The 27,457-nt window shown below is 40.7% G+C and overlaps 1 protein-coding gene across 1 annotated transcript in view; it reads left to right on the plus strand.

Moving 5' to 3' along the window:
• The window catches only part of l3mbtl3 (L3MBTL histone methyl-lysine binding protein 3), a 172,953-nt gene that overhangs the window by 126,951 nt on the left and 18,545 nt on the right, over positions 1–27,457 (plus strand). The window contains exons 19-21 of the mRNA XM_072556048.1: positions 12,728–12,810; positions 16,821–16,984; positions 22,998–23,060. Of these exons, the coding sequence (XP_072412149.1) occupies positions 12,728–12,810; positions 16,821–16,984; positions 22,998–23,060 (310 nt within the window). The remainder of the gene's footprint in view (positions 1–12,727; positions 12,811–16,820; positions 16,985–22,997; positions 23,061–27,457) is intronic.

Below are 27,457 nucleotides of genomic sequence, written 5' to 3' on the forward strand. Positions count from 1 at the left end.
AAGACCTTATCTATTTACCCTATCCACGCCCCTCATGATTTTATAAATCTCTATGAGGTCACCCCTCAGCCTCTGACGCTCTAGTGAAAACAGCCTAGCATGTTCAGCCTCTCCCTATAGCTCAAGCCCTCCAACCCTGGCAACATCCTTGTAAATCTTTTCTCAACCCTTTCAAGTTTCACAACATCCTTCCAACAGGAAGGAGACCAGAATTGCATGCAATATTCCAACAGTGGCCTAACCAATGTCCTGTATAGCCGCAACATGACCTCTCAAGTCCTGTACTCAATGCTCTGACTTATAAAGGAAAGCATACCAAACGTCATCTTCACTAAACTATCTACGTGCGACTCCACTTTCAAGGAGCTATGATCCGGCACTCTAAGGTCTCGTTGTTCAGCAACACTCCCTAGTACCTTACCATGAAGTGTATAAGTCCTGCTAAGATTTGATTTCCCAAAATGCAGCATTTATCTAAATTAAACTTCGTCTGCCACTCCTCAGCTCATTGGCTCTCCTGATCAAGATCCCGTTGTAATCTGAGGTAGCCTTCTTTGCTGTCCATTACACCTCCAATTTTGGTGTCATCTGCAAACTTACTAAATATTCCTCTTAAGCTCATATCCAAATCATTGATATAAATGAGGAAAAGTAGAGGACCCAGCACTCATCCTTGTGGCACTCCGCTGGTCACAGGCCTCCAGTCTGAAAAACAACCCTCCACCACCACCCTCTGTCTTCTACCTTTGAGCCAGTTCTGTATCCAAATGGTGAGTTCTCCTGTATTCCACGAGATTTAATCTTGCTAACTAGTCTCCCATGTGGAACTTTGTTGAATGCCTGACTGAAGTCCATACAGATCACGTCTACCGCTCTGCCCTTATCAATCCTCTTTGTTACTTCTTCAAAAAACTCAATCGTTTGTGAAACATGATTTCCCATACACAAAGCCATGTTGACTATTCCTAATTAGTCCTTGCCTTTCCAAATACACGTACATCCTGTCCCTCAGGATTCCCTCCAGCAACTTGCCCACCACCAACGTCAAGCTCACTGGTCTACAGCTCCCTGGCTTGTATCTAACACCTTTCTTAAACAGTGGCACCACGTTACCCAACGTGCAATCTTCCAGCACCTCATCTGTGACTATCGATGATACAAATATCTCAGCAAGAGGCCCAACAAACACTTGCCTAGCTTCCCACAGAGGTCTAGGGTATATCTGATCAGGTCCTGGGGATTTATTCACTTTTATGCATTTCAAGACATCCAGCACTTCCTCCTCTGTAATATGGACATTTTTCAAGATGTCAGCATCTATTTCCACGCATGCTGTATCTTCCATGTCCTTTTCCACAGTAAATACTGATGCAAAATACTCGTTTAGGATCTCCCCCATCTGCAGCTTCACACAAAGGCTGCCTTGCTGATCTTTGAGGGACCCTATTCTCTCCCTCATTACCCTTTTCTCCTTGATGTATTTGTAAAAACCCTTTGGATTCTCCTTAACTCTATTTGCCAAAGCTATCTCGTGTCCCCTTTTTGCCCTCCTGATTTCCCACTTAAGTATACCAAAAACGCCACCCCCCCCAACCTCCCTTTCTGTCCTTCCTGTAGCATTTGTATCCTGGAACATTAAGCTGCCAGTCCTGCCCATCCCTGAGCCATGTTTCTGTAATTGCTATGATATCCCAGACCCATGTTCCTAACTATGCCCTGAGTTCATCTGCCTTCCCTGTTCGGGCCCTTGCATTGAAATAAATGCAGTTTAATTTATCAGTCCTACCATGCTCTCTGCTTTGTCCCTGCCTGCCCTGACTGTTTGTTTGTTTAATTCGCTTTTCTCAACAGTACCAGTCTCAGATTGATCTCTTTCCTCACTATCTCCCTGGGTCTCCCCCCAACAACACCCCCCCCCCCCCCCCCCCCCCCGCGCCCCCACCACCACCACTTTACGAGCAGCTCTAGCAAATTTCCCTGCCAGTATATTTGTCCCCTTCCAACTTAGGTGCAATCTGTCCTTCTTGTACAGGTTACTTCTATCTGAGAAGAGATTCCAATGATCCAAAAATGTGAATCGTTCTTCCATACACCAGCTCCTCAGCCATGCGTTCATCTGCTCTATCTATCTTCCTATTCCTCCCCTCACTAGTTCGTAGCACCAGAAGTAATCTAGATATTATTACTCTCGAGGACCTCCTTTTCAAATTCCTGCCTAATTCTCTGTAATCTCCCTTCAGATTTTCAACTTTTCCCTTCCTATGCTGTTGGTTCCAATGTGTACAATGATCTCCTGCTGGTCCCTCTCCCCCTTGAGAACATTCTCCACCCTCTCTGAGACATCCTGGATCCTGGCACCAGGGAAGCAACACACCATTCTGATTTTCCGCTGCTGGCCACAGAAACGTCTGTTTGTACCTTGGACTAGAGAGTCCCCTAATGCAATCGATCTCTTGGATCCCGACATGCCCCTCATTGCATTTGTGCCAGTCTCAATACCAGAAACTTGGCTGTTCGTGCTACGTTTCCCTGAGAATCCATCACCCCCTACATTTTCCAAAACAGCAACTTGTTTGAAATAGGGATAGCCACAGAAGACTCCTGCATGACCTGCCTACCTCTCTTAACTTTCCTGGAGTTAACCCATTTATGTGACTGTATCTGCAAGTTTTCTCCCTTCCTATAACTGCCATTCATCACACTCCCTTGCTCTTGTAAATTTCTAATTGCCTCTAGCTGTCTCTCCAACCATTCTATTCGATCTGGTAGGATTCTCAACCAACGGCATTTATTGCAGATATAATCCTCAGTAACATGTAAACTCTCCCTAAACTCCCGCATCCAACAAGAAGAGCATGTCACTCCACTGAAGGCCATTTTGACTCTTCCAATCTGCAGATCTAGAAAATAGTACCTTCTTATTCCTCTATAAAACATTGCTCCAGGCTAACTTAATACTTATGGCTTATATTTTTAAGATTAATCAAGAGACGTAGCTCAATAAAACAGATAATTAAGAAAGAACCCACTCTATTCATTACTGCAGACTTAAAGCAAGGCCCCAAGGCCACACTGGAAACTATTCACTTAACCGTCTCTGTGCTGTGACCTCTCCCAAACAGGTTCCTCCAAGATTAGTTGTGTTAATTTTCCCAGACGCATTCCGATGTCCGGCGATACATGAATTCAAACAGCAAAGGCAGTAACTGTGCAGGTTCACTTATGTGTCAGGGAGTAGTGTAGGTTTCTCTTTGTTTCTGTCACTCTCTTTCTCTCTCATGCACTGACCATGTGCTGCCTTTGTCTGTTCCTCTGCCTTTTAAAAATGCTGTTGTTTTGACTTTTTTTTCCTCCAAAGTTGCAAAACAATGCAACAGCATGTAAAACGTAATTGCTGCTCCTGGAATTCTAGGAAATCACCTCCAACACCTAAAATACCTCAAAAAAGGAGCAGCCTGTTACAGCCAGAAACTTTTCCTGTCCTCCATCTTGGATGTCTATGCTCAAATGCTGTGTTCTATGGTAGAGGTGGATAATGTAGAATTATTGACATTGTAATCCAGCTGAGACTCTAAATCAGAGCATCCTTACCTACTGAGGTGTTTCAACACATGATGATTGAGATCTAGCTGTACTTCCTTGACAAAAGACCTGAGGAAGATAATGAGAAAGGAAGCAGACTACTTCAGCTTTGCTGCAGCTGTCAGGGTTTTCTATACCAATCGTCATCTTTGGAACAAACCATGCCACTAAGTGGTGTGTAGACAACAAAGATCAGGACATGGCACTAATTGGATCTGATCTGCATGAGACATGACTCTCAACAGCACTCTCGGTGCCTGTGACTAGTGCAGTGTTGACTCTGTGTTACAGAGTTCTTTGTGATGTGCACCAGGATGAGAATGCAACTCTTAAGCTTTGTCATTCAAATTAGAAATGCATCCTCTTCCAACACAAGCCAAACCATCAACCCAGATAAAAACCAACAGTTCCTCAACTAAGTTGAATTGGCGCTCTCCTGCACACTCACATGGAGTCTGAAAGTGAGAGTATTATTTCAGATGCTATCTGTAATGCAGTGTTTTCAACATATGGGAAGCAAGACCAGAATAATGCAGTCTGATTTACAGCTAACTTCATTGTGGTCAAAACTATTCTTGAAGCTAAGTGGTCTGCGCTCGGAGATTGAGTGGGTAAACTCGGAATAATCAGCATTGCCTGAAATTATGAGAGACAGACAACTGCGTAGTGCACTAGTGGCTTCTTGTTGCAACATTGTCCAAACATCCTTAATCCATTCAACGCGTGAATACTTAGGGGCATATATGAAACAATCAAGCTATCAGTAGGTCCGTTAGCAAAGGAAGCAACTGCACTGAAAAGAAAAGTAGGGAACATCATAGCAACTGTAATAAATAGGAGAAATTGGTGACACTACCTTGAGTTGTACTTTAGGGAGAGCACTGTTACTGAGGAAGTTCTAGCACCGTTGTAGTCTGCCTTTTATGGGAGAGTTGGATATCAAACCTGCAGTGAGGGACCTTAGCAAATCTATTTTCTGGGGGCAGAAACCTCAGGTGCTGAAGCTGTTCTATCTGAACTGATCAAACCGGGAAATCAGCAACCCTGCAGGATCTGCACAAACTAATGTACTTCTGTTGGAGGGCAGACGCAGTGTCCCACAATATTCATGTTGCAAAGATTTTGATCCTGTACAAGAACAAGTGTGACTGCTGCCAATGGGATAATGTTGTGCATTGTGGGAAAAGTATTTGCCAGTTTTGACCTTATCAGATTGCAGATCCAGGCTGAACAGATCTACCCTGAATTTCAGTCTTGTCAGAACTGAAAGATCTACAGTTGACCTGGTCTTCAGTCCAAAAGCTGCTAGAGGACATGACTGTTGCCTTTATTGATCTCAGCAAGAAATTCCATTGTGGAAGCAGTCATGCCTTGTTTAAGCTGCTGGTGAAAATTGTAGCCCACTGAATCTGCTCAATTTAATCTCCTCTTTCCATGACAACACAATGGATGTTGTTAGCCAGGATGGGTGAAAATTTTAAACCTTTTGACATCTGTAGTGGTATTAAACAGATCTTGGAAAGGCACAGCCAGTCATGCAGCATCTGAGGAGCAGGACAGTCGACGTTTTGAGCATAAGCTCCTCTTCAAGAGCCCTTGCTGATGAAGAGCTTATACTTGAAATGTCAACTCTCCTACTCCTCGGATGCTGCCTGACCGGCTGTGCTTTTCCAGTGCCATGCTTTTTGACTCTGATCTCCAGCATCTGCAGTCCTCATTTTCTCCTATTAAACAAGCCTTGACAATGTAATGCAAACGCCACATCTGAAATGCTATGTATACTTTTGATCCCATTACTTAAGAAGGGGTATAATTGATTTTTAGAAGCCATTCAGGAAAGGCTCACTCTGCTTAATCCTGGGATGGAGGGATAATCATTGGAAATGTTAGACGAGAGTGGACACTGTTTGGTATGTTCATCTGAGGCTGCTGTCATATGCCTTCAGGTCATCCACACGAAGACTCTACTGATTTATCAAAATTGGTTTAAAAAAAAACTGTTTAGCCTTGCTCACCTGAAAAACAAGACGAAGGTGCACACAATTCTTATCAAACAATTATCAGTACTGATGATGCTGCACTAATATTTCATAATAACAAGCACCTTCAATGAAAAATTGACAGCCTCATGCCTGTAAAAAGAGTTTGTTTTGACCATCAGCATCCAGAAGACAAATATCATGGTACTATTTGCAGCATTACATGCAAGTAACACATCTGGAATGTATATGGTTTTAGCTGCCTTACTTTAGCATATAATTGGATTGGAAGCAGTTCAGAGAAGACTCACTCCTCTCATTCCTGGAATGAAGGGGCTATCTTAAGAAGAGTTTGACACTTGGGCCCGTATCCATTGGATGTCAGAAGACTAAGTTGGTCCTTTTGAACAGTATAGGCCTAAATCTTCTGATCTCTGGGTAGTTAAAAAAAAGAATGTACAAACTGAAATACATATTGGAACTTAGAAAGCTAGACACACTGTCTGGGAATTGACTAGGGAGTTTGAACTTCTGATGGGCAATACCCCTCTTCCCTATAGCCCTTAAAGTGTTCAACTCTGAGGTAGAGTCACGCACTTCAGCGAACTCTGACTTATTTAGCTGGATAGTGACCAAAGATTTGTTACAGTAAAATCTTTGTCCAACTCCTGGGTAACAATGCAATCAATTCCTCCATCTACCTACCTGTGCCCACTCAATTTATCTACACATTCACCAGTTCCCCCATGCACTCGTTCTTGTACACAATAAAAAGCTGGTTAAATTTCCCAAAACATTTTAGTTTGTTTGTGAATACATGACAGAGTAGTGCTGCAAAAAGGGGCTTTGCTTTTCTTTCTGCAACAGTTTGATTTCAGGTACACTCCACATTTCTGAAGAAACAAGCCTTCGCTTGTGGTGCAGAAAAGTAGCAGTTTGACACTGACCATCGAAAGACTTATGCCATAAAATCATGAGAGGGCTTGACAAAATGGATGCTGAAAGGGCCAACACCAGGAGAGACAGTTTAATAATAAGGGAATCCCCTATTCAAGGTGGAGATGGGATGTTTGTTTATTTTTCAGAAGGTCATTGGTCTGTGGAGTTACCTTCCCAAATGAACAGTGGAGACAGGGTAATTGAATATTTCAGAAACCTGAGTTATGAGACATTCTTGATTTAGCAAGCAAGTTAAAACTTATAGAAGATAGATATGAAGGTAGAGTTGAAGCCACGATCAGACCAGCCATAATCTTATCAAATGGCACAGCATACTCTAGGGATTGAATGGACTATTGCTGCTCCTAATTCATATGTTCATATGATCACTTGAGGTTGTTGATGGCTTCATACTATTATGAAGATGTGGGTGTACTGTACCCTTAAGAGATTTAAAAGCTAGAAGAATTACCTGACCGCACCAAGTGTTCTGGATAAGGTAACAATGTAACACTTGGTTGAAAGCTGGATTAGCTGGGTTGCCTGGAAATGGCAAAACAAATTTGAATTAGGCCAATCAATTTAAATTATATCCTAAACACTACCAAACTCCAATCAAGTTTGAATTTAGTATATTGACAATCTTAAAAGCCAGTGACACAACCCAGTGACGCTTTGGGGTGTAAGACTGGGGAAGATTGAACAGTTGGGAGGAGAACAATGACATCTGCAGACTGCTCAGTGAATAGCTCTCTTAAATGTACCTTTTGTCAAACAGTAACCTGTGAAGCAGAAATCCCTAAGCAAAAGAAGAAAAGAAGATTCGGCATCTTGCTGGTTTTTGAAAAGTTGAATTTTGGTAAATCTTAATCGGGGAGGGTGCAGGGGATTGGGTGCGGGTTTATCGAAGTAGTATTGTAGAAGGGAAAGGTAAAAGATAGGTTAGAGGAAGGAATTGTAAATAGGTGTTAGTTAATTATTCTATGTTTATACTTTATTTCTTAAAGTTGTTACTGTAACTTTAACTAGTTCTTGACCTTTCGAATTTTCACAGGTTAATGCATAGGATAAATCTTTTCTGTGTTGCTGGTTTAAATTAAGCAGGAGGGTTTACCCCATGTCATAACAATACATGTAGACTCTGTAACCATCAATGTGTTACTCAGTTCTAAAATCAACTCGTGTATTGTGAACGCTGCAGCTGGTATGACCAAGTTGAGTTAGACTGTGTAAAACAACAGCAATGTGACTGAGAACAACGAACCACAAATCTGTCAAGCCTTCATCCTTAGCACACTTTTACGGAAGAGAGATGTCGGCAGACAAAAAGGTTGAACAGGTTCCACTTTTTTGCCTTAGATGTGTCCTCCACTTTTCATAGCAGGATGAGGTCACCTTCAAACCATGTCTCCAAAGCTTCTATTTTGTCACTAGCCTTTAGCCATATTCTTTCCATGTGCTTCTGTTTTTAAGACAATGTATAATCTAGCAGACTAGGTTTTCTTCAGTAACGTAAAGACCAAAAGCAGTGTTGTTTTCTTTTGAGCCCATACTTTTCTTAACTCAAAATTGACTAAAGAATCCCTACAGTATGGGAAGGCACCATTTGGACCACCAATCTCCACCCACCCTCCGAAGGGCATCCCACCCAGACCCAGTGTCCCTGCCCTGTCCCTATAACCCTGCATTTACCCTGACTAATCCACCTAACAACCTGCACATCCCTGGACAGTATGGGGCAATTTAGCATGGCCAGTGCACCTAACCTGCACATCTTTGGACCAATTTCTTTATACACTAAAGAGAGAACTATATAAGAGGGTGAAATTTCCAAGCATTGTCTTTTGTTAACAACATTATAAGTAAGGCTCAAATCTTAATCTGTGCTCCAAGAACACTAGATGTGGTAGCTGTAATTGGAATACCAGCACTTTAAAAGTTTGCCAGCAATTCACAATCAGCCTAACTAAAATTTGTTGCTAATTCTTTGTCAATGGATCAAAATCCAGAATTCCCGAACATCACTGTGGGACTGCCTACAGTACAGTGACTGTCAGTTCAAGAAGGTAGTTCACCACCATTTGGGCAGTTAGCACTGTGAAATAAATACTGGCATTGTCAATGATATAGCTGTACTCATTTATTTTTAGCACTAAGCATTTTGCACAGTCTCTCATGGGTAGAAATTTACCCCAGAAAGAAGACAACCATAGTGCCAACCCCAGTACCTTAACCCAGACTATAGGGATTAGTAGATCCCAGTTGCCGATAAGTAAAGGTTTTTTCCCCAGTTCTGGACTGTCAGCTTAATTAATACTTAGCTCACTATAAGCAGTTGGGCATATTGTTGCTGGCAGCCATCTAGTAGGCATTTACCACAGCTTTCACAAATATCTGGCCAGTTGTCTTCTGCTCATTTTGACCATAAGTGACTAACATTCCACTATGCACCTTTATGGTTATAATTTATTTTTCCTAGTATGATTTAATACTTCAGTCTTTTCAATGTTGATGTAGATTTCAAGTTTATTGATGGATTAAATTAATGAAATGGGATATCAGATGTATGATGAACACAAAAGAAGTGTATCAAAGATACTCAGCTCATTTCCATACTCGTAAAAACACTGAGAAAATACTGAAAAATGAAATGCAATTAATGCATGTACTACATTTCATAAAAACAAATGACACAAGATTTCCTGAACTTTTGCCACATTCCCTTAAATTCTGCATATAGATGAAGGAAGTTTGTTAGTGGGTAGAAAGATGAAAAGAAAGCAAAAAGATTTTCCAATAAAATTATAGAAAAATTGGCACATAAGCAAATCAATAAAGTAGTGACAAACCCTGTTTTGTAATTTAACTACTTTCAGTCTATGTTTTTCCATGATTTTCTGCAAATACAATAAAACAAGTTGACTTGACCTTCATTGTAGATAATTGGCTGTTAATTGTATACTTGAAAATCTGATCTGCAGGCCAGTGCACACTGACTGGAATTTAATCAATTTCACAGCCACACACTGTCCTTAACTATGTATTTTGACACAAATTTTTGCAAAGAAAAATAAAAACAAGTTTAGGCCCAGCAAGCATATCTTGTAAATTGTTGATGCTACTGCTGACATTGTCCTTTGTCTTCCTGCAGTCCTGCAGCCACATTTGGTTGTAAATCTGAAACAAATCTCTCAGCTCCAGCTGCAAACTGCGCCATAAATCAATACATGTATTTCTGCAAGTCCAAGAAAATAACAGCAAGTCCATGCCCAGCAATGAGAGTGCTGCAAATTAAGTTTATTGCGACCAGAAATCTGTCTTCACATGCCACAGCAGCCACATTGAAAATAGTCTCGTTCCTCTTTCCTAAAGACTCACCTTCAAACAACTGGCCCTCATGAGCACCATTCACAAATGCCAATAGGCCACAGCTTCACTGAGCACTGGCAAGTCAACTGACCATGGTGATTGCTGGCTTGGAGTTTCACTTACTCTTTCCAAGACTGGACTCCCAGACCTTCTTTCCTCCACTCTCTGGCCTTGCACTTGGTCTTTTCCCCAATATCCACACCTTCCCGTCCCTTCCTGGATTCATCTAGTTCCCTGTTGTTGCAAACAATTAGAATTAAGAGATGGGTTTGAATGACTTGCATGGGAATTTTTGTATTGCTGTGCAGCTTAGAGGGAATGTTCTGAAGAATAGTCAACACTGGACCCAATGTTAACTCCGCCAGCAAAGAAGCTGTCTCTGTTCTCTGAGGTTGACTTTAAACTGATGAGTTAGAGATCTTTGATAAATGAGTCTGCCACCTAATGTCTCTTGCAAGCCAATGGAAACATCCAGTAAAAGCAACACTCTGACCAGCATGAGAGTTATTTGGATCAAGTCAGCAACTCGTGAATAGAAACTGCTGCATTGCCTTCCAGCTTTCCTACACCCACCACCTATTTCCCCTGTTTGTTTGTGTTTTTGTGTGTGTGTTAAATGGGGAATTTATAAAGGGATCAGAATTCTAAATTGCAGTGTTATATGCTGACAGTTTATAACTGTTTATCTGTCGCTAAAATCCAATTAACTTGTAATAAACAGTAATTTTTGTCACGTACAGAAACAAGGTCCATGCTTTGTCAAAATTTGTTTGAAAACCAGGATAAATTGGGAAATTTTGTACTTAGAGTCGTGGAGCTGTACAACATGGAAACAGACCCTTTGGTCTAACTCGTCCATGCTGACCAGATATCCTAAATAAATCTACTCCCATTTACCAGCATTTGGCCCATATCCCTCTAAACACTTGCTATTCAATTACCAATCCAGATGCATTTTAAATGTTGTAATTGTACCAGCCTCCACCTCTTCCTCTGGCAGCTCATTCTATACATGCATGAAAAAAGTTGCTCCTTAGGTCCCTTTTAATTCTTTCCCTTCTCACCTTAATTCTTTGCCGTCTAGTTCTAGACTCCCCACTCTGTGGAAAAGACCTTGTCTATTCACCCTATCCATGCCCCTTATGATTTTATAAACCTCTAAGGTCAGCTCTCAGCCTCAGATGCTCCAGGGAAAATAGCCCCAGCCTATTCAGCCTTTCCCTGTGGCTGAAACATCCCAACCCCGGCAGCATCCTTGTGAATCTTTTCTGAACCTTTTCTAGTTTCACAACATCTTTCCTATAGTAGGGAGACCAGAATTACACACAGTATTCCATAAATGGCCTAACCAATTCTGTAATATCTTTTTAAAATAGTTTTTTGTAATAACTCCAGGATTAACGAAGCTTAACATCCAGTGTGCTGCTCCAAGTGAGGTTTGCAAAGTGCATTCCAAAAACACAAATCAGTAACTTTGCTAGCAGTAGTTTTTGTTTAGTAACTTTGAAGTTTACGATTATGTAACCCAGCATTCTTTTAAAAAGACAAGTAAACTGTCATTTGGTTGTATCAAACTTCAATATAGCTGAAAAGAGCAACACTCAGTCAATCCTTAATGGCAAATCCCAGGGCAAAGCATCGGTTGTTAGATGTTATTCTACAATTGGTCAGCACTTACCAAACAATCTTGAGTACTCTTTTAAAAACTCCACTGGCTGCAAATATAAGGCAGTCAATCAAACTTAGAATGTGGCTTGTTCACGCTTGCTGTCGAAGACATATTTATAGGTAAGGAATTGTTCTCTTCAAACAAACAGAAATATGTTTATAAGGTGGTTAAAAACAATGACTGCAGATGCTGGAAACCAGATTCTGGATTAGTGGTGCTGGAAGAGCACAGCAGTTCAGGCAGCATCCAAGGAGCTTATGTTTATGCCTTTCACCTTTTGAATCACAAGGATCTTGGGAAGCCTGTTCGCCCCCATTGCTTGCATTGTGCAAATGTCTCAGCCCTTTAGAATTGATGTGCCCACCAATCCACACTTTCTCTTCTAGTATTTACTGTGTTTGCTTGAAATTTGACATCCTTCCGTTTGTCCTGATGAGCACAAATCAAAAAGCTTCAGCCATTTTACTCTCTTTTTTTTTAGTAATATTTTATTCTCTCTGACTTTACTTTTGTGGTATGAGCAGATTTGGCTTTCAGTTTATTTTCCAGTAAAATGATGATTAGAAATGTTTCAACTATGTGTCCAGTAAAACGTAGTTTTAACCAGCACCAACTGGCACTCTTGATAAACTGGCAAAAATCAGACGGATTGTTCTGCTTTCGCATGAGTTTCGTTTGTGTGACTTGTAACACGATTGACAAATTGGTGACATTGTTTCTAAAGCACAAACTTGTAAAATGTGTGTGGGCTGTAATATGATTACATTGTCAGCATTAAGCGCTGTACCCAAAACGCAGTTTTTCTATAATGTGGGGTTGCACAAGAACACTATCATTGCATTATTGAAGAACTACTTGTATCCCTCAAATACCACAATCTACCAAGTATGGCAGTGATGTGTATACCTCCTGCCTTATGTTTTTGTTACTTATTGTGTGCTTTTACATTGATTTTAGGAGGTATGTTGATATTTATGTCTCAAAATTTCACTTGGTCAAGGTTTACTGTGGTTATGCGCATCTCTTGATTATCTGGAATGCTTCTTCATTTAGCACACCCCTGGTCCTGTAAATTCCAGTTAATAAATACTTTTGCTGTATATAGTTATATGCTTCAAAATTATACTGTCTATATGTTTTAAATTATTTGATTTAGGTAATACTCTTTTATTTTTGACTCCTATTCTAGAGCTGGAAGACCAATGAAGCATCCAAGAATAAAGCAGGAAGAGGAAGTGACAAACAAGGTTAACTGGCAAAATGAAAACAAAGGTAAGGGAACAGATTATGGGACACAAAATTGAACAAACCAAAATGAATTTGTGAAGTGCCTGCATAAATAGCAACAGCAGAAACAGCACTGAAGATTTTATTATGGCAAACAAAATGTTCTCTACATAGACTTGAGGAATTCAGCAGCCAAGTCCATTAATCCAAATTTTATTACTTTGAACACCAATGATGAGCTTACTTGGTTCATTTAATAGTGACAGGAAATACATGCACATTATATGTCAGTACATTTATTCTTAGGAAATTCCTTGGTGTTCGTATTTATTACAAATCCAGGTGAGGTTTCATCATGGAACATTAAAGAATTACTGAAGATGAGCTTGTTTCTGCATATAGAGACATCGTCAGGTGACTTACTCAAATGATAGTCATATCAACATTCTGTCACATGCTACTAAATTAATCAATTCCAATGTTGCATTGCAACAACATTCAAAATAAATGAGAACGATGGGTGGAATTGCCCTCAAAATCCCCAAATCACCTGGGAATATTCGCTCACAGGGAGCGATCAAGAGAAAGGTCACTGGATGGAATGGCGAGAAGCTAATTTTGAAATAATAAATTAGACCTCTCTGGCTCTTGCTGTTCACTCACAAACTCAGGAGAGATACAGCTTATGACTGGAGGGAGAACAGCCGGTTTGGAAAGTCAGTGCTAGCTTTGAATAATCTGACCAGAGGAGTCTTTTGGTGAGAGCTGATGGCTTGGTGGGGTGGGGGAGCTTATTGTCGAATCCATTAGTTGTTCACTGGGTGCTTGGTGGAGTTGTCAGCCAGAGGAGGGCAATAATGTTTGCTAATTAATGCCTGTTATCTTGTACTAGTTTAAATATTATGATGTCATGGAAATTAATACTTTTCTTGTGTGTTGTGGTTTTAAGTGAAATGAAGAGTTGAAGATATTAATGAACTATTCTAATTTTGTTTGTGAGTGTCCAACTAACACATGTCAACACAAATATGGAAGGTATTGATAATATGTGACAGCATCTCCGAGTAAATAAGTTAATGAGAATGAAAAAAGTAGCTCTTGAAAATAAAAAGCTATTGAGGTAACCTCAGGAGAAGCCTTAGGAAGGAAAAATAATTTTGCACCCTGCGCTACATCCATTTCACTGACATGGCTGTCATGTTATTACAACGCAGAAGGAAGATATTTGATTATCTGCTTTTGCTGACTCTTTTTAAAGATGAACAACCCCCGCCCCGCCGCTCCCCGATCCAAATGCCCTGCAGCCGCTCCGTAAACTGCAGGATCCTTGCCCCAGAGAGACACCGCAACATTCTGTTGTCAGTAGAGTAGCTGCACTCCTAACCACCTTTCTCCCACCTCCCCCGTGAAGCTGAGCATCCCATGGTGCTGCGCATTTTGCTTTGGCTGCAATAGCCTGAGACATTATCACCATTACCAGAATTCAGCACAGATTACCATTTGGGAATTGGGATGGCCTTATGCTTGCATGCAACAGTCAACCATTCCCTGTCCTCCTTCATTCTTTCACACTGTGAGATAATCACCATCTTGTAAGCTCCACCCATGTAATTCTCATTCTCCCGATGTTCCTTAGTGCTTCCAGACCTCTCCGAGCTCCATAACCTGGCACTCGAGTTGGAAGCACTGATGGTACTTCCTGCATAAGTGGTGCTCATTGATGCTATCTGCATCCAAAAACTCCCACATGTTACAGGTACAGCATACTGTCTTAAGGAAGTGGGCTGCCATCCCTTTAATTAACTGAAAAATTACCCACTTCTTAAAAAAAAACAAAATCTAATTCTCACTAACATACACTAACAGTTAATAAGTATAATAATTCTACCAGGTTATTTGATAACAGTAAGAAAAAGTTAGGGATTTGCACCCATCCCTCAAACAGCCAATCACTTACCGGCTTAGTTGTGGTGCCGCACTGGGAGGTCTTGTTCCCTCTCACCAGAAGCTTTAAAGTCCTTACCAGTTCTGAAGTGTCCACCTGCTGACTGCTCCTGGGTCTGAGGTAAATCTGTTAAGGCTATCACCCATGTTCCTTCAATGAAAGAAATCTTCAAAACCTGTGACCTCTGCCATCTCAAAGGACAAGGTCAGCAGGTGCCTGGTAACAAGCAAGGTCCCTCCAAGCCCAACACTGTCCTGACTTGGAACTATCGCTGTATTTTTTAACTAGGTGTTTGGTATGCTTTCCTTTATTGGTCAGAGCACTGAGTCTAGGAGTTGGGCGGCCATGTTGTGGCTGTACAGGGCATCTGTTAGGCCACTTCTGGAATGTTGTGTGCAATTCTGGTCGTCTTCCTATCGGAATGATATTGTGAAACTTGAAAGGGTTCAGAGAAGATTTACAAGAATGTTGCCAGGGTTGGAGAATTTGAGCTATAGGGAGAGGCTGAACAGGCTGGGGCTGTTTTCCCTGGAGCATCGGAGACTGAGGGGTGACCTTATAGAGGTTTATAAAATCATGAAGGGCATGGATAAGGTAAATAGACATTTTTTTTTCCCTGGGGTAGAGGAGTCCAGAACTAGAGGGCATAGGTTTAAGGTGAGAGGAGAAAAATTTAAAAGGACCTAAGGGGCAACTTTTTCACGCAGTGCGTGTCTGAAATGAGCTGCCAGAGGAAGTTTTAGACTGGTACAATTACAACTTCTTAAAAGGTATCTGGATGGGTGTATGAATAGATGTGGCAAATGGGATTAATTAGGTTAGGATATCTGGTTGGCATGGATAAGTTGGACCAAAGGGTCTGTTTCCGTGCTGTACATCTCTGTCTTTAATTACACTTCCTAACCACAGTGACCCCAAGCCCTTACTCTTAGCTCAACCTCAACAGACCTGAAACATAGACACACTGGACACAACATCCCTCCTCTGAACAAGAGTTCAGGTGAGGCCCAGCACAGAATTTTAGCTGAAAAACTGTCAGTTGAATCTATTTCACTATTAATTGGCATTTCTGAGCCATGATATGATTCTTTGGATGTGATGCCCCAAACTGCTGTTAGTACTCCAGGTCAAGTTAGGTCTACATATTCCTGTAGCATAATTGCATTCGTTCTATTCTTGTCGTCTAGTTGCAAAGGCCAGCATTCTGATGGGCATTTTTATGAATTTGCTGTATCAGCGTATAGAATTTTACCCATGTGTCGATGGGCTTCCATTGTTTCCAGCTTTTTAACTACATAAAAAGCACTCTGATCAATCTTTTTTTTAGGAGCAATATGGATGACCTCAAACTTGTCTATATTGCAATCCATTTGCTGAAGTTTTCCCATTCACTTAATCTTTGTAATATCCTTGTAAATTTATATTTCCATTTATGTTGATAACACAAAAGATAGGTGACATTGTAATCAGCAAGCTTAAAATATAGCAAAGAAAGCCAAAAATTCAAATTCTTGATAAATACAGAGATTATTGAGGGCCTAACACAATCCCTGTCGGGCATCACTCATCTTAGAGTACCTTACCATTATCCCTGTCTGACAGTCAATTTCCTATCCATATAGTAATTTGTCTTCATCATCTTTAGGTTCAATTTTAGTTTTTTGAGAGGGTCTTTGACAGCTATCAAATATAAACACTTCCCTACTTTTAAAAACCTCTTCAAAACATTAAGTTGTGTATGTCAGATATGACCTGCCTGTAGATGTTGGATGATAGTACAAAGTTTTGTGATGTCTTCCACAGTTAAATTAGCCAATTGACACTAGCAGTACAGCCCCATACCTGGAAAATGACTTGCCAGTATTGAAACAAGGTAGTTGGCATCAAAGGACCTACATCCCACCAGAAATTAGCATCCTTAGCAAGAAAAGGAGATAGTTAGAGGAACAATGAAAGAAAAAAAATTACAACTCAAAACCATTGACTAAATTTATTTCATAAAACCCAAATTATGGTATTTGAACAACAATTTAAGGAGATGTGCATATAGCTGTTTTAAGTATTATTAATATGAAGGTAATATTTTAATAATAATTTACTATTTTCACAGAAAATGATGATTTTAACCTGCAACAAGCATTGCATCAGTCCGTGTTTTTGTCTTCAGCATCACCAGTGCCCAGTCTGCCTCTTTGTTGGGAACAGCACAGCAAGCTATTACCTGGAGTTGCTGGAATCACAGCCAGAAAAGTAGCAAAATGGACTATAGATGAGGTATAGAAGCAAGCGATCAAATTTTCTTTTTACAAAATTGCACAGTATGCACACAAATCTTACATGCAGTGTGAACTTTGTGTGAAAATCACAATCATCCGAGTCTATCTGCATTTCAGTTTATTGATAGCACCCTATTGTGATACAATGGTTAGACTTCCTAATAATCTTAAGCAACACCACACGATATCTTGTAAGAACAACAGGACTGATAAATAGATATATTTTCTATGAAATAGTAATCATCACAAGCATTAGACGCATCGTTATTTTTCTCCTTGTCAAAGTACCATCTGGAAAACATGTAGGAAAATATGAGAGTCTCAGGTGTAATTCAGCCTGCCTGATGCAAGTGTATGAATAGCAGTGAAATGATTCACCACGTTTACTGTTACAAATGGTTGATTTGGAGGCTTTAAGAAGATGCCCACTCTGTACTGGGGCCTAACTTGAGGCAAAGCACAGATGGATGTTATTACCATTAGAGCATGCGATTTTAACACATTGTCAAAGGCTATCACTGTCTTAGCTTCAAAATCTGGGAGGAACTTGGCCAGAAAAGGACCAAGCAAGACTGATTTAAACAATTCTGATGTGCCAGGAGGAGTGCGTGTGCACATGATGGTTGACTATTGTTGAGTTATTGATAGACAAGGGAGCTGAGGGTTATGCACTGCAGGCAGGATACTGGGGCTGAGACCACAAGCACATCATCGAAAAGGTGGAATCTTCCCAGTTTCAGTTCAAAATGTTTGTCCAATGAGATTTGTGGTGATTGGTCCATGATATCTTGGAGTAACTTTTGTCCAATCTCCACTTCATTAATGATGCAATATGCTTTTGGGTATCTTTCTTGGGAAATTGTGCAACTGGAAAAGATGGAATAGCACATGACTACAGAAAAACTACAGGCATCCTCACCTCTGGTATCATGTTTAAAACCCAGCTGCCCACCACTTAAGATACTGCAAGCCAGGAATTGGTGTTCATACTGCAGTGCTCAACTATGAGACTGAGGACATCACCAAGAAGAAAGCAAATCTCAGTCCTTTCTTTATGGATGGGGATTCAGAGGAAGGAGTGGTGGCGAGAAGGGCATTGCTATCTCCTGCGTGAAGTGCAATGCCCAGTAGCTCAAAGAAAGTCAGTGATTTTCTGCATTTCCCAAAGGTAAATGATACAATCTTCTCTGCAACCACACACACATGGCCACTGGTCATTCTAACTCTGCCACTGCACATGCATCTTACCAAGGTTCAGAGATTGCAGTTTTTACTTATGTACACGTCATGTCTATTCAATGGCTCTCACCCACAGAGGATGCCTCACCATTGCTCCTGCTTGTATGTCACCACTAACTTCAGTCATACTGAAGGGGAGGTGATGGCCGAGTGGTATTATTGATAGTCTATTAATTCAGAACTTTAGCTAATGTTCTCGTGATCCGGGTTTGAATCCCACCATGGCAGATGGTGGAATTTGAATTCAGTAATAATCTGGAATTAAGAATCTACTGATGACTGTGAAACCATTGTCAACTGTGAAATAAACTCATCTGGTTTACTCATGTCCTTCAGGGAAGGAATTTGCCATCCTTACCTGGCCTGGCCTACATGTGACTCCAGATCCACAGCAATGTCGGTGACTTTCAGCTGCCCTCCGAAATGGCCTAACAAGCCACTCAGTTCAAGAGCAACTGGGGATGGATAATAAATGCTGGCCAACCAGTGACACCCACGTCTTATAATTGAATCAAATAAGAACTTTTAACCTTTGTCTCATTGCAGGAAATGTTGGCCCACTCTTGGGCTGGTGTAGGATGTGACATCAGACTCCTCACTCCCTGCAAGGAGAAAATATTGGATTTGGCAGAAGTGCACACTGATTGAAGTGGGAGCAGGTACATCTCAATGGCCAACCAACCCACCAAACTTTATCGTGCTGCACTGCATTGCACTGCACCCACATTGCCATCAGTATGAGCACATTCTTGATTTGCGCATCATTTATTCCTGTGGCACAACTCATTAATTCTCTTCTTTGCGGGGACTACTGGCAGCATGTGGCCAATGCTAATGGCCCTCAGATCAATCTCTGCCTCTGAAGGGAATCCAATGAACCTTCAGAGGATGCACAGGCAAGGCTTTCATTTTCATGCTCTACTAGCTCAGGAGCTTTCACCTTGATTGGTCTTCTTTCCAGATTAGATTTGGGAATGCAATCAGATGAGCACATTGCTGACACATATCTGCAACTGATAAAGCAAACAATGTCCCAGTTCTCTGGCAATACATGGAGGACTGTCCGAGACCGCACCTGCTTAGCTCCAGGCAGAATACGACCCCTTATTCTTGGGGGTCATTAATGACTTTGTCAAACTACATAGACAGCTCAGGAGCAGCTGGCAGGTTTATCAGGGGCACTTGGTAAGTTGGATCAAAGAATGGAGGAGACCACTGACACTATCAGTACCATGTTCACTCTGCAAGCCTGGTTCTGGCAGCCTGCACAGACAGGTTGTTGATTGCTATGGAGACTCATGTCCAGCACACTCAGTGTTTGCAGATAGATGCAAGGCATTGAACTGCATCACTAACCATAAGTGCTGTGTTTTCTTTTATATTTACAATCAACAATTGTCACCATTAAATTCGTAATTCCAGACTTTTTTTTATTGAATTCAAATGCCACCCTCTGCCACATGGGTTTTGAAAAGAAGTCTCCAGAGCATTACCTGAGTCTCTGGGTTAATAGTCAGTAATAGAATATTCAGTCATTGCCTCTTTTCTATCGGTATCAGTGGCAAAGCAAGAAAGAGTGTGGGACCTCGACCTTAGCTCCAGGTGCCACTTGCTTTCAGGGATGCAGTGTGATACCACCATGGGAAGAGTGACACAGTGACCCCATCGAGGTTTCTTCTCGCAATACTCTAGAGATGTTTGATCACCTCCACTTTGCCAGTGATCACAAAGTCTGCCACAGTGAAAGGCAGAGAAGAGGAGTCTGCATTCTGGGCAGGCTGTGGTTCCTCATTTCTGGAACTGATCTTGTAAACTGCTCCTATGCTCTAATTATTATTTTATTGCATAATATTCTTATAATGTGGTGCCCAGAGCTGGACACCATACTTCAGCTGAGAAGTAACAAGTGTCTGTACCACATTAAGATTTTGCAATTTCCTAACTCAACTCCCCAATTATTTTGGGCCACCCATTGGTCACTTAACTTGCCGGGACAGTATCCTGCCTGGTAGGGTCCGATCCTTACAATGTCCCGTTCCTAGCCATTAACCATAAGAGTCCTCAAGGTATTCAGATGGAACAAAACTCATCATAGAAAGTCGTCATTTCAAGTCTAAGTGCATTATAACAGCACAACGAGTTAGTTCCTGCTAAGTAACTTCTTAAACACTGAAAATAAATGAGTACATGTCGATAAGAAGTTGGAGTAGGAGAGCAACTGGCTTATCACCCTGCTCCACAATTCAATATAATAATGGCTGATCATTGTCCTCTCTTCAAATTTACCCTTCTCCACATAAACTTTGAGAGCCTTGAGTTCTGTCACATTTCACTAGTTCAAATATAATGTCAGATCTTAATGTAAAATTTTAATTTTTAATATAATTTAAATTTTAACTGACACTCTTTGTTTATCCAGTCATTTTATCACTCACTTTTTGTGTCTGATTTCACATTTGATTCACCCACAGTTAGAATTTTTTGTTTCATTTTTGCAATTAGTTTTCCAATCCTTCTGTCTGATCATTTAAAGAGCTGCACAATTGCTTTGCCTGGTTCTGTTGGAACCCCAGATGCCCTGATTCCCTTGTGTTGTTATCAGCAAGTGCTTTCAACAATCTGTTCATTTTAAACCAGTTGCAAGAGTAGCGAAATCTATCCCACAAAAATTTTTAAAACGTAAACATACTAGAGAAATTCTAATTAATGGTTAGATGTTGTTAGATATCCTGTTACAGCAAAATGTGGCCTTTTTCTCTCTCGCTTCACATAGAACTAATCTAAGTGTTGCACTGTGTTGCAAAGTTTTATTGACAGGATCTTCATGTCAAATACTTATAATTTTTAATCACTTGAGAGAAGCCAGGTCTCCCTATTGTAACAAAAACAGAAGTTGCTGAAAGCTCAGCAGGTCTGTATTGTAGTCAGTGGCAAAACACACATGTCCAAACATTTCAACCAATATTTTGTTTCAAGCCTGTTTGCCCAGGTACCTTGTCATATCAAAGCCAACAAACCTATGCAGTCGCATACCGATAAAATTGGTAGATAATAATCAAAAATAAGCAAACTATTCAATGTTAGGTTACTGAACCTTTTCTAACTAACTGAGGTCCTCAGAAATACTACCCATGCACACTCTAACATGGTGGTGAAGTTTGTAGAGCTGAATGGGCGAGCGCGCTCTCTGTCTCTCTCTTCCCCCCCCCCCCACCCGCGCCCCTCCAGAAGTAGGCCTCACACCGCAGTTACAGTCTTCAGGCAGGGTTTCTTTTCACTTTGAATGTCATCAATCTCTGAAGTTTCTGCTACTTTTCCAAAGCCAACTTCATGGTTTCATACCTTTCTGGTATGTTTTCAGAAAGTTCTGTTGAGCCCTCCAATCAGAATTCAGTTCTTAATCATCAGCGATAGTTTTGATGTTCCATTCGATGGGTAGCAATAATGTCTTTGTTTGTTTGCATTTCTTCCTCTTGTTTAGAAGGTTGTTGATGAAGGAAAGATGCCATTCTTTCCCAGGGAAGGGTTCAAATGTAAATGTACCTTTTTGTTTCCATTGATACCAAATAAACATTTGTGCGCATTAGCATTCTCTTAGTCTCTGAGGTTCTCGTTCATACCTTGATGTGGCCTGACCCTCATTCTATTCAACAAGTCTGTAATCATCTTTGCTCAGGTCCCATAATTCTACTTGAGTGGCCAATTTTTAGGCCTGGGACAAAAACAGGGATTGCTGGAAAAGCTCAGCAGGTCTAGCAGTATCTGTGGAGAGAAATCAGAGTTAACGTCTTGGGTCCAGTGATCCTTCCTCAGAACTGTGTCTGAGAGCCCACCAGTCTCCTGGCTACACTATAAATTGCATGTTTGGTTTTCTTGCCCCAGCAGTTGAAAACAAATTGTCAGACAATCCGCAAGGATTAGATTACTCCAAGGTCTGTTCATGGAAAATGCTTCCATATTTTTATTTCTATTCTATTTTGTCATGATTTAAAGAACAACTCTAGGTTATCCTCAGGATTTCTTAGCATAATCCTACCTTCAATCTTAAACTGGAAACTCTAGAATCCGCTACTGACAGTGGGAAAACTATTTGCCATCTCTGTGCTGTTTTGGAGTACCCATTTTTAACATTAGGTCCTTCCGAGAGTTCAACAGGTTTGTCATAAACTCTATTCTTTGGACATGTCTGGGGAGAGGAGCTGACAGTTTTGCATATAACAATAATTTCTTTAGGTGTCAGGATTTACATCTGCTTGTACTTACCTTTTTGGCTCTGCATTCATATTTTGCAGACAACAACTCTTTATTATACATCTCTACACTTCCGCTCAATACCAACAGAGAAATGATGATCTGCGAGTAAATAATAATACTGAGATGGCTAATTATTAAATGGACATTGATTAGCTCAATTAGCTGGACAGCTGGTTTGAAATGTGGAGTGATGTCAACTGTATGGATCCAGTTCCAAACTGGCTGAAATTACTGTGAAGGATTCTCTTTCTCCCCTTATTTGAAGCATGGTGACTCTTGAGTTAAACAATTACCAGTTATCTTTCTAATGAGAGAGCATCCCTATTGTCCAGTAGGATGATGGTGATTTTACTATTTAATAATTAAGTATTGCTTAAATCCCCTTTTTGTGTTTTTGAAGAGGATAAACAAAGAAAAGGAATATTGTGTAAAGTTTTTTGCATATTTGTGCCCTTATTAAAATTCAGTAATATGTTACATTTATTGTAAAAGTAATGTCCCTCTGGTTTTATTTGTAGGTATCTGAATTTATACTGAGTTTGCCAGGTTGTGAAGAACAAGCCAAAGCATTTAGGCATGAGGTAAGCTTGAAGATGATGCTAGGTAATGAAAGTTAAATATTGCTTAACTTTCTTTCTGATTTTTAAAATTCCAACATAAGGAAAGGTGTATCATCTCTATCTGAATAGAAATGTAAGCATTCCAAATAAGTCCTTGACTTGATTAAATGACCTTGTTTATTTTCTACTTACCATTGTGGATCCGTTTTATTTTGGTGAGAATTTAATTCACTCAAAACTCAACGGCCTGCAGAAAATTAAAATCAGGCCCTAAATGTGCGAAAGCAAAATACTTAAAGCTGCCTCTTTCCATTATTATGAGGCTAGCGGTGCATAACAACAGGGATTGCAGGTCAAAATAATTGATAGTACAGGATGCATTTAAGGATTCTATCAGGAAATGTATTTTAAGATTGTTTAGAGTTACTACATTCTATCAATCTTCAATAAATAAATTAAAACCTTCAGTTTATATGTGCTACTTAAAACAGTCATAGATCAATTTAATTTACTTTATGTTTAATGTGGCATTAATATGACTATAAAAAACAACTACTTGTTACGTGAAAAGTAGCAAAAATAACTTATTTCGTCCAAGTTTCGGTTATGTCTATCATGAGTTATTTTGAAATGTGTCATGATTGGCAAAGAATTGGAAAATGTTGATAAAAATTAGATTGTTTACTTAAAACAAATTAGGCTAATAATCCACCTTGGCACCATTCGTAGAATCTGATATAGTCATCTAATTTTCTAATATAAAACCAAATTTGTTTGGGAATGGTGAAATAACAGCTGTACTCTTGATCCGGGTTCATAAGGATTGTTACAGGCTCAATTTCTAGAACCCTTCTATATTGTCCAGTACAAACTGGCAGTAATACATTAACTCCTGCATGTGGTGTGAACTTCCTATAGGCGTTCCTTTTGCTAGTGGTCTGTTCCTGTTGGTTTAAAAGTGACAGCATGAACAGCATGTTTCAATATCCGATCTCTTGCTGCGTTACTGTTAGTAATTCAAAGACTTACAGTATAACAGAGAAAGCTTGTGCCATTTCATGCATACAATCAGGACCACTTGTTAACGGTGTCCAAGTTAATTGCTTTCTATTTTTAAAAGTGTCAGAAAAAAAATGTGAATACCATAGTATCGAAAAGCAACATATGACTTCTTCCTGTTCACTGTTTCACATATGTATGAAATGAAACATGATGTTAACAGAAATTAAAATTACAATGAAACCCGATCCAAACCTTATTTTTGGTGTTGAGTCAGGACATGATCTGCATCTGGATGTCAAGTTGCTTGGGCAGTTATTTTCAAACATAAACAAAGTCACTTATGTCAACAGACTCCGCAGACTTTTAGACTTAATGACTCCAGTGCAAGTTTCCTAGGATTAACCCAGCATCTGAAGTGAATCCAAAGCAGTCAGACTTAGCAGGGAATCACTTTTCCAGCACAGCTTGTGCTTCCTCGGGCTCCTTCGGTAAACTTGTTTCCCTCCCCATGATCTGTTGAGCTAATCCCTGACCCTCAATCTGTAAGCACTCACCCCTACAAGCTTCCTGCCTGACCTGTCACCTCCTCAACCCGTCCTCACTCTGACACTGCATGTTGCAATCTTCTCACTGGCTCTCGATCTCTTCAATTCCCTGCTCCCTGCCTCGTGCCTATGGACATGGGCCAGCTGTTGGATGGGATAGTCTATCCTCTTGCTCTGCTGTCAACAGGAAACAGTGGAAAAAAAATTTAAATGAGGTTCTGCCATTAAATTCAGTAGGATCTTTGAGTGTTTCCTGGCTGCTACAACCTCCCCTGTATATTTTAAGGCCCATATTTTAATTCAAGTGCAAATTCCTGGAAGGGCAACCTATAATTTTCTGATTCAGGATTCCGTGCTAATCGTTAAATATGACAAAGAAACAAAAAGGATTGTCAGCATAAATAATTAGAAGGAAATATTCAGCTGTCAAGGCAATGCCTCATTTTGATATTTAATGCAGAAAGTGTGTAAAAATGTGTGTAACGTTGGGCCTTTCATTCCTTCATATGGCAAAGAATTTTGGCGTTTACCTGAGATAGTGTAAAATGCTAGTGCTTTTGCAAGATGCACAATCATTAGTATATCCGCAACCCTTCTGCTTCATTTCCTTCTTCCTTGGTGCGCTAAACTTCAACCAAATTGTTCCAAGGTACAGCAGATGACCTCAGCAATGTTTCCCTGCTCACAGTGCAATGCATCGTTAAGTAAAATATCTATATCTTCTTCAAAGGTGGCATTCAGGTAGTGCATCACTGGCTTGGTATTTTCTTTGACACAATTGAACACAGCTTACTGAACAGGCAGCTCTTTTATAACCACATGCTGCACAGAAAAGGGATCAGTTCACTGTTTCCTGACAGAAGTATGATTAATTTATTGTGCATCAGCTCTTTATCCTATCTCTATTCCAACCAGACTTCAGGTCACAGGTTGACTGCTTGGCAACAAGGGATATTAAACTGGCAAAGACAAAGAGCTGGCTCAGAATGAAATGCAGTGAACTGATGAACAAACCAGAAGAATGTTCAAATGATTGTTTCTGTGCCCAGTCCATCCTGGCAAGATATGTTGTACTCCAATCAAATCTCCAAATTTATCAATGTTGCATGCAGTGGAACTACTTGTTACCACCGTTGAGGGAAGGAGCGACAGAAGGAGGGGCAGACTTTGAACTCTGTGCTTGTCTATCTATTCCATTGCTCCTAAAAGGAATTTACTCTATGGCAATGGCTCAATGGCAGTGGTCACCAAGCTATCATTGGCGGCACTTCAGATGGCCATGATGTTTGACTTCAGTATCTTGATGCAGACTCTATGTGGCACTGACATAGTCAGTGGGTGATAGAGGAGCAGTTCTAAGCTCAGAGAGGGTATCAAGTGCTTCTGTGCCAGTCCATGTACAATGTGCCAGTGATATGGGTCTCTGATTTCATGTGACTGCAGCTTTGAGAGATGTTTTGACAGCTCCTGTCAAAGCTGTAGGATTTTGAGATTTGCATGTTCTGAATTTTAAACAAAAATGGTCATCTCATAGAATGATTGTTAAAGAGGTTGGTAGCATTGTGGTAATGGGTGTGAGACCCAGGCTAATGATCTTGGGACGTGAGTTCATGAAATTTGAAATCAATGAATCCAGCCCAGTTAACCCTGCAGGGCTGGAGGCTTGCGTCAAAATTGGGAAAGCTGTCCGTGAACAGATAAAACAAGAGCCTGAGTGGGAGGGAAAGGAAAGAAGTGGGGGAGAGAGGGCGCGGACATCCGATAAAACAGCACGAGGGGAGGAGGGGACATCTGAGTTGTTGCTGCTCAGAAATGTTTTTCAACTCCAGCAAGTTTGAAAAATACAAACTTTTAAACTAACACAAGGAAAGTAAGAATGTGTAGGCACAGGAAGGGGATTTGGTTTGTGAGTAACGGTGAAGAACCTCTACTTCCTACCAATCTCCAACTTAATAATAGTAATGTAAGTTTAAGTAAGTAATGCAGTTTAAAAGTGTGAGTTCAGGTATGACAGGGAAGCTTGGCCAAGTAGAATGCCCATCTTTTGGCGTGTGCGAGGTTGTAAACATTTCTCGTGGCCTGGACAGGTCCACATAGAGGAAGTGTTCATGGCTGAACAAACTTGAGCTCCACGTTTCAGAACTTGAGCAGCTGGAGTAACCTGAATTGCATGCATGAGGTGGACAGTCACATGGATAGCATGTTCAGAGAGGTGGTCACGGTGCAAGTAAGGGACAAGGAGGCAGGTTTAGACAGGTCCAGACAGTCTAAGAGAATCTGGTAGGTATTGTAGGAGTCTCCGGAGGTCCTGCTTACTAGGAGAAAGTGAGGACTGCAGATGCGGGAGTGGGGGGGGGGGGGGGGGGAAATGTCGACTCTCCCGCTCCGGATGCTCCCTGACCAACTGTGCTTTTCCTACACCACACTTTTCGTCCTGCTCACTAACTAGCTTTCTGCTGTGGACTTTGGTGAAATCAGTGAATCCGTGAAGGAATGCAGCAAGAGCCAAGCCTGCAGCACCATGGGTGTAAGGCCAGTATTGTGAGAGAATTCCTTCATTAGGGGAACAGATAGCTGTTCCTGTGACCATCAATGTGACTCCAGGATATGATTTGTTGGCTCCTTGTTGCTAAGGTCAGGGATGTGACAGAATAGCTGCAAGGGGGAGGGGTAGTTGTGGGAGGTAGTGAAATGCCAGGTGCCCTGATTCCCATTGGTAAGAAGGGTAATGTGTTCCTGTGGTTAGAATTTAGAGAGCTAGCTAGAAATTTAGCTGTCAAGATCTCTGAAGTAGTTTTCTCCAGATTACTCTCAGTGCCATGAGTAAGGGTATGGACACATAGGAAGATAAAACAAATGTGTGGCTGGAGA

Source organism: Chiloscyllium punctatum, chromosome 3 (assembly GCF_047496795.1).
Source record: "Chiloscyllium punctatum isolate Juve2018m chromosome 3, sChiPun1.3, whole genome shotgun sequence".
NCBI classification, from domain to species: Eukaryota; Metazoa; Chordata; class Chondrichthyes; order Orectolobiformes; family Hemiscylliidae; genus Chiloscyllium; species Chiloscyllium punctatum.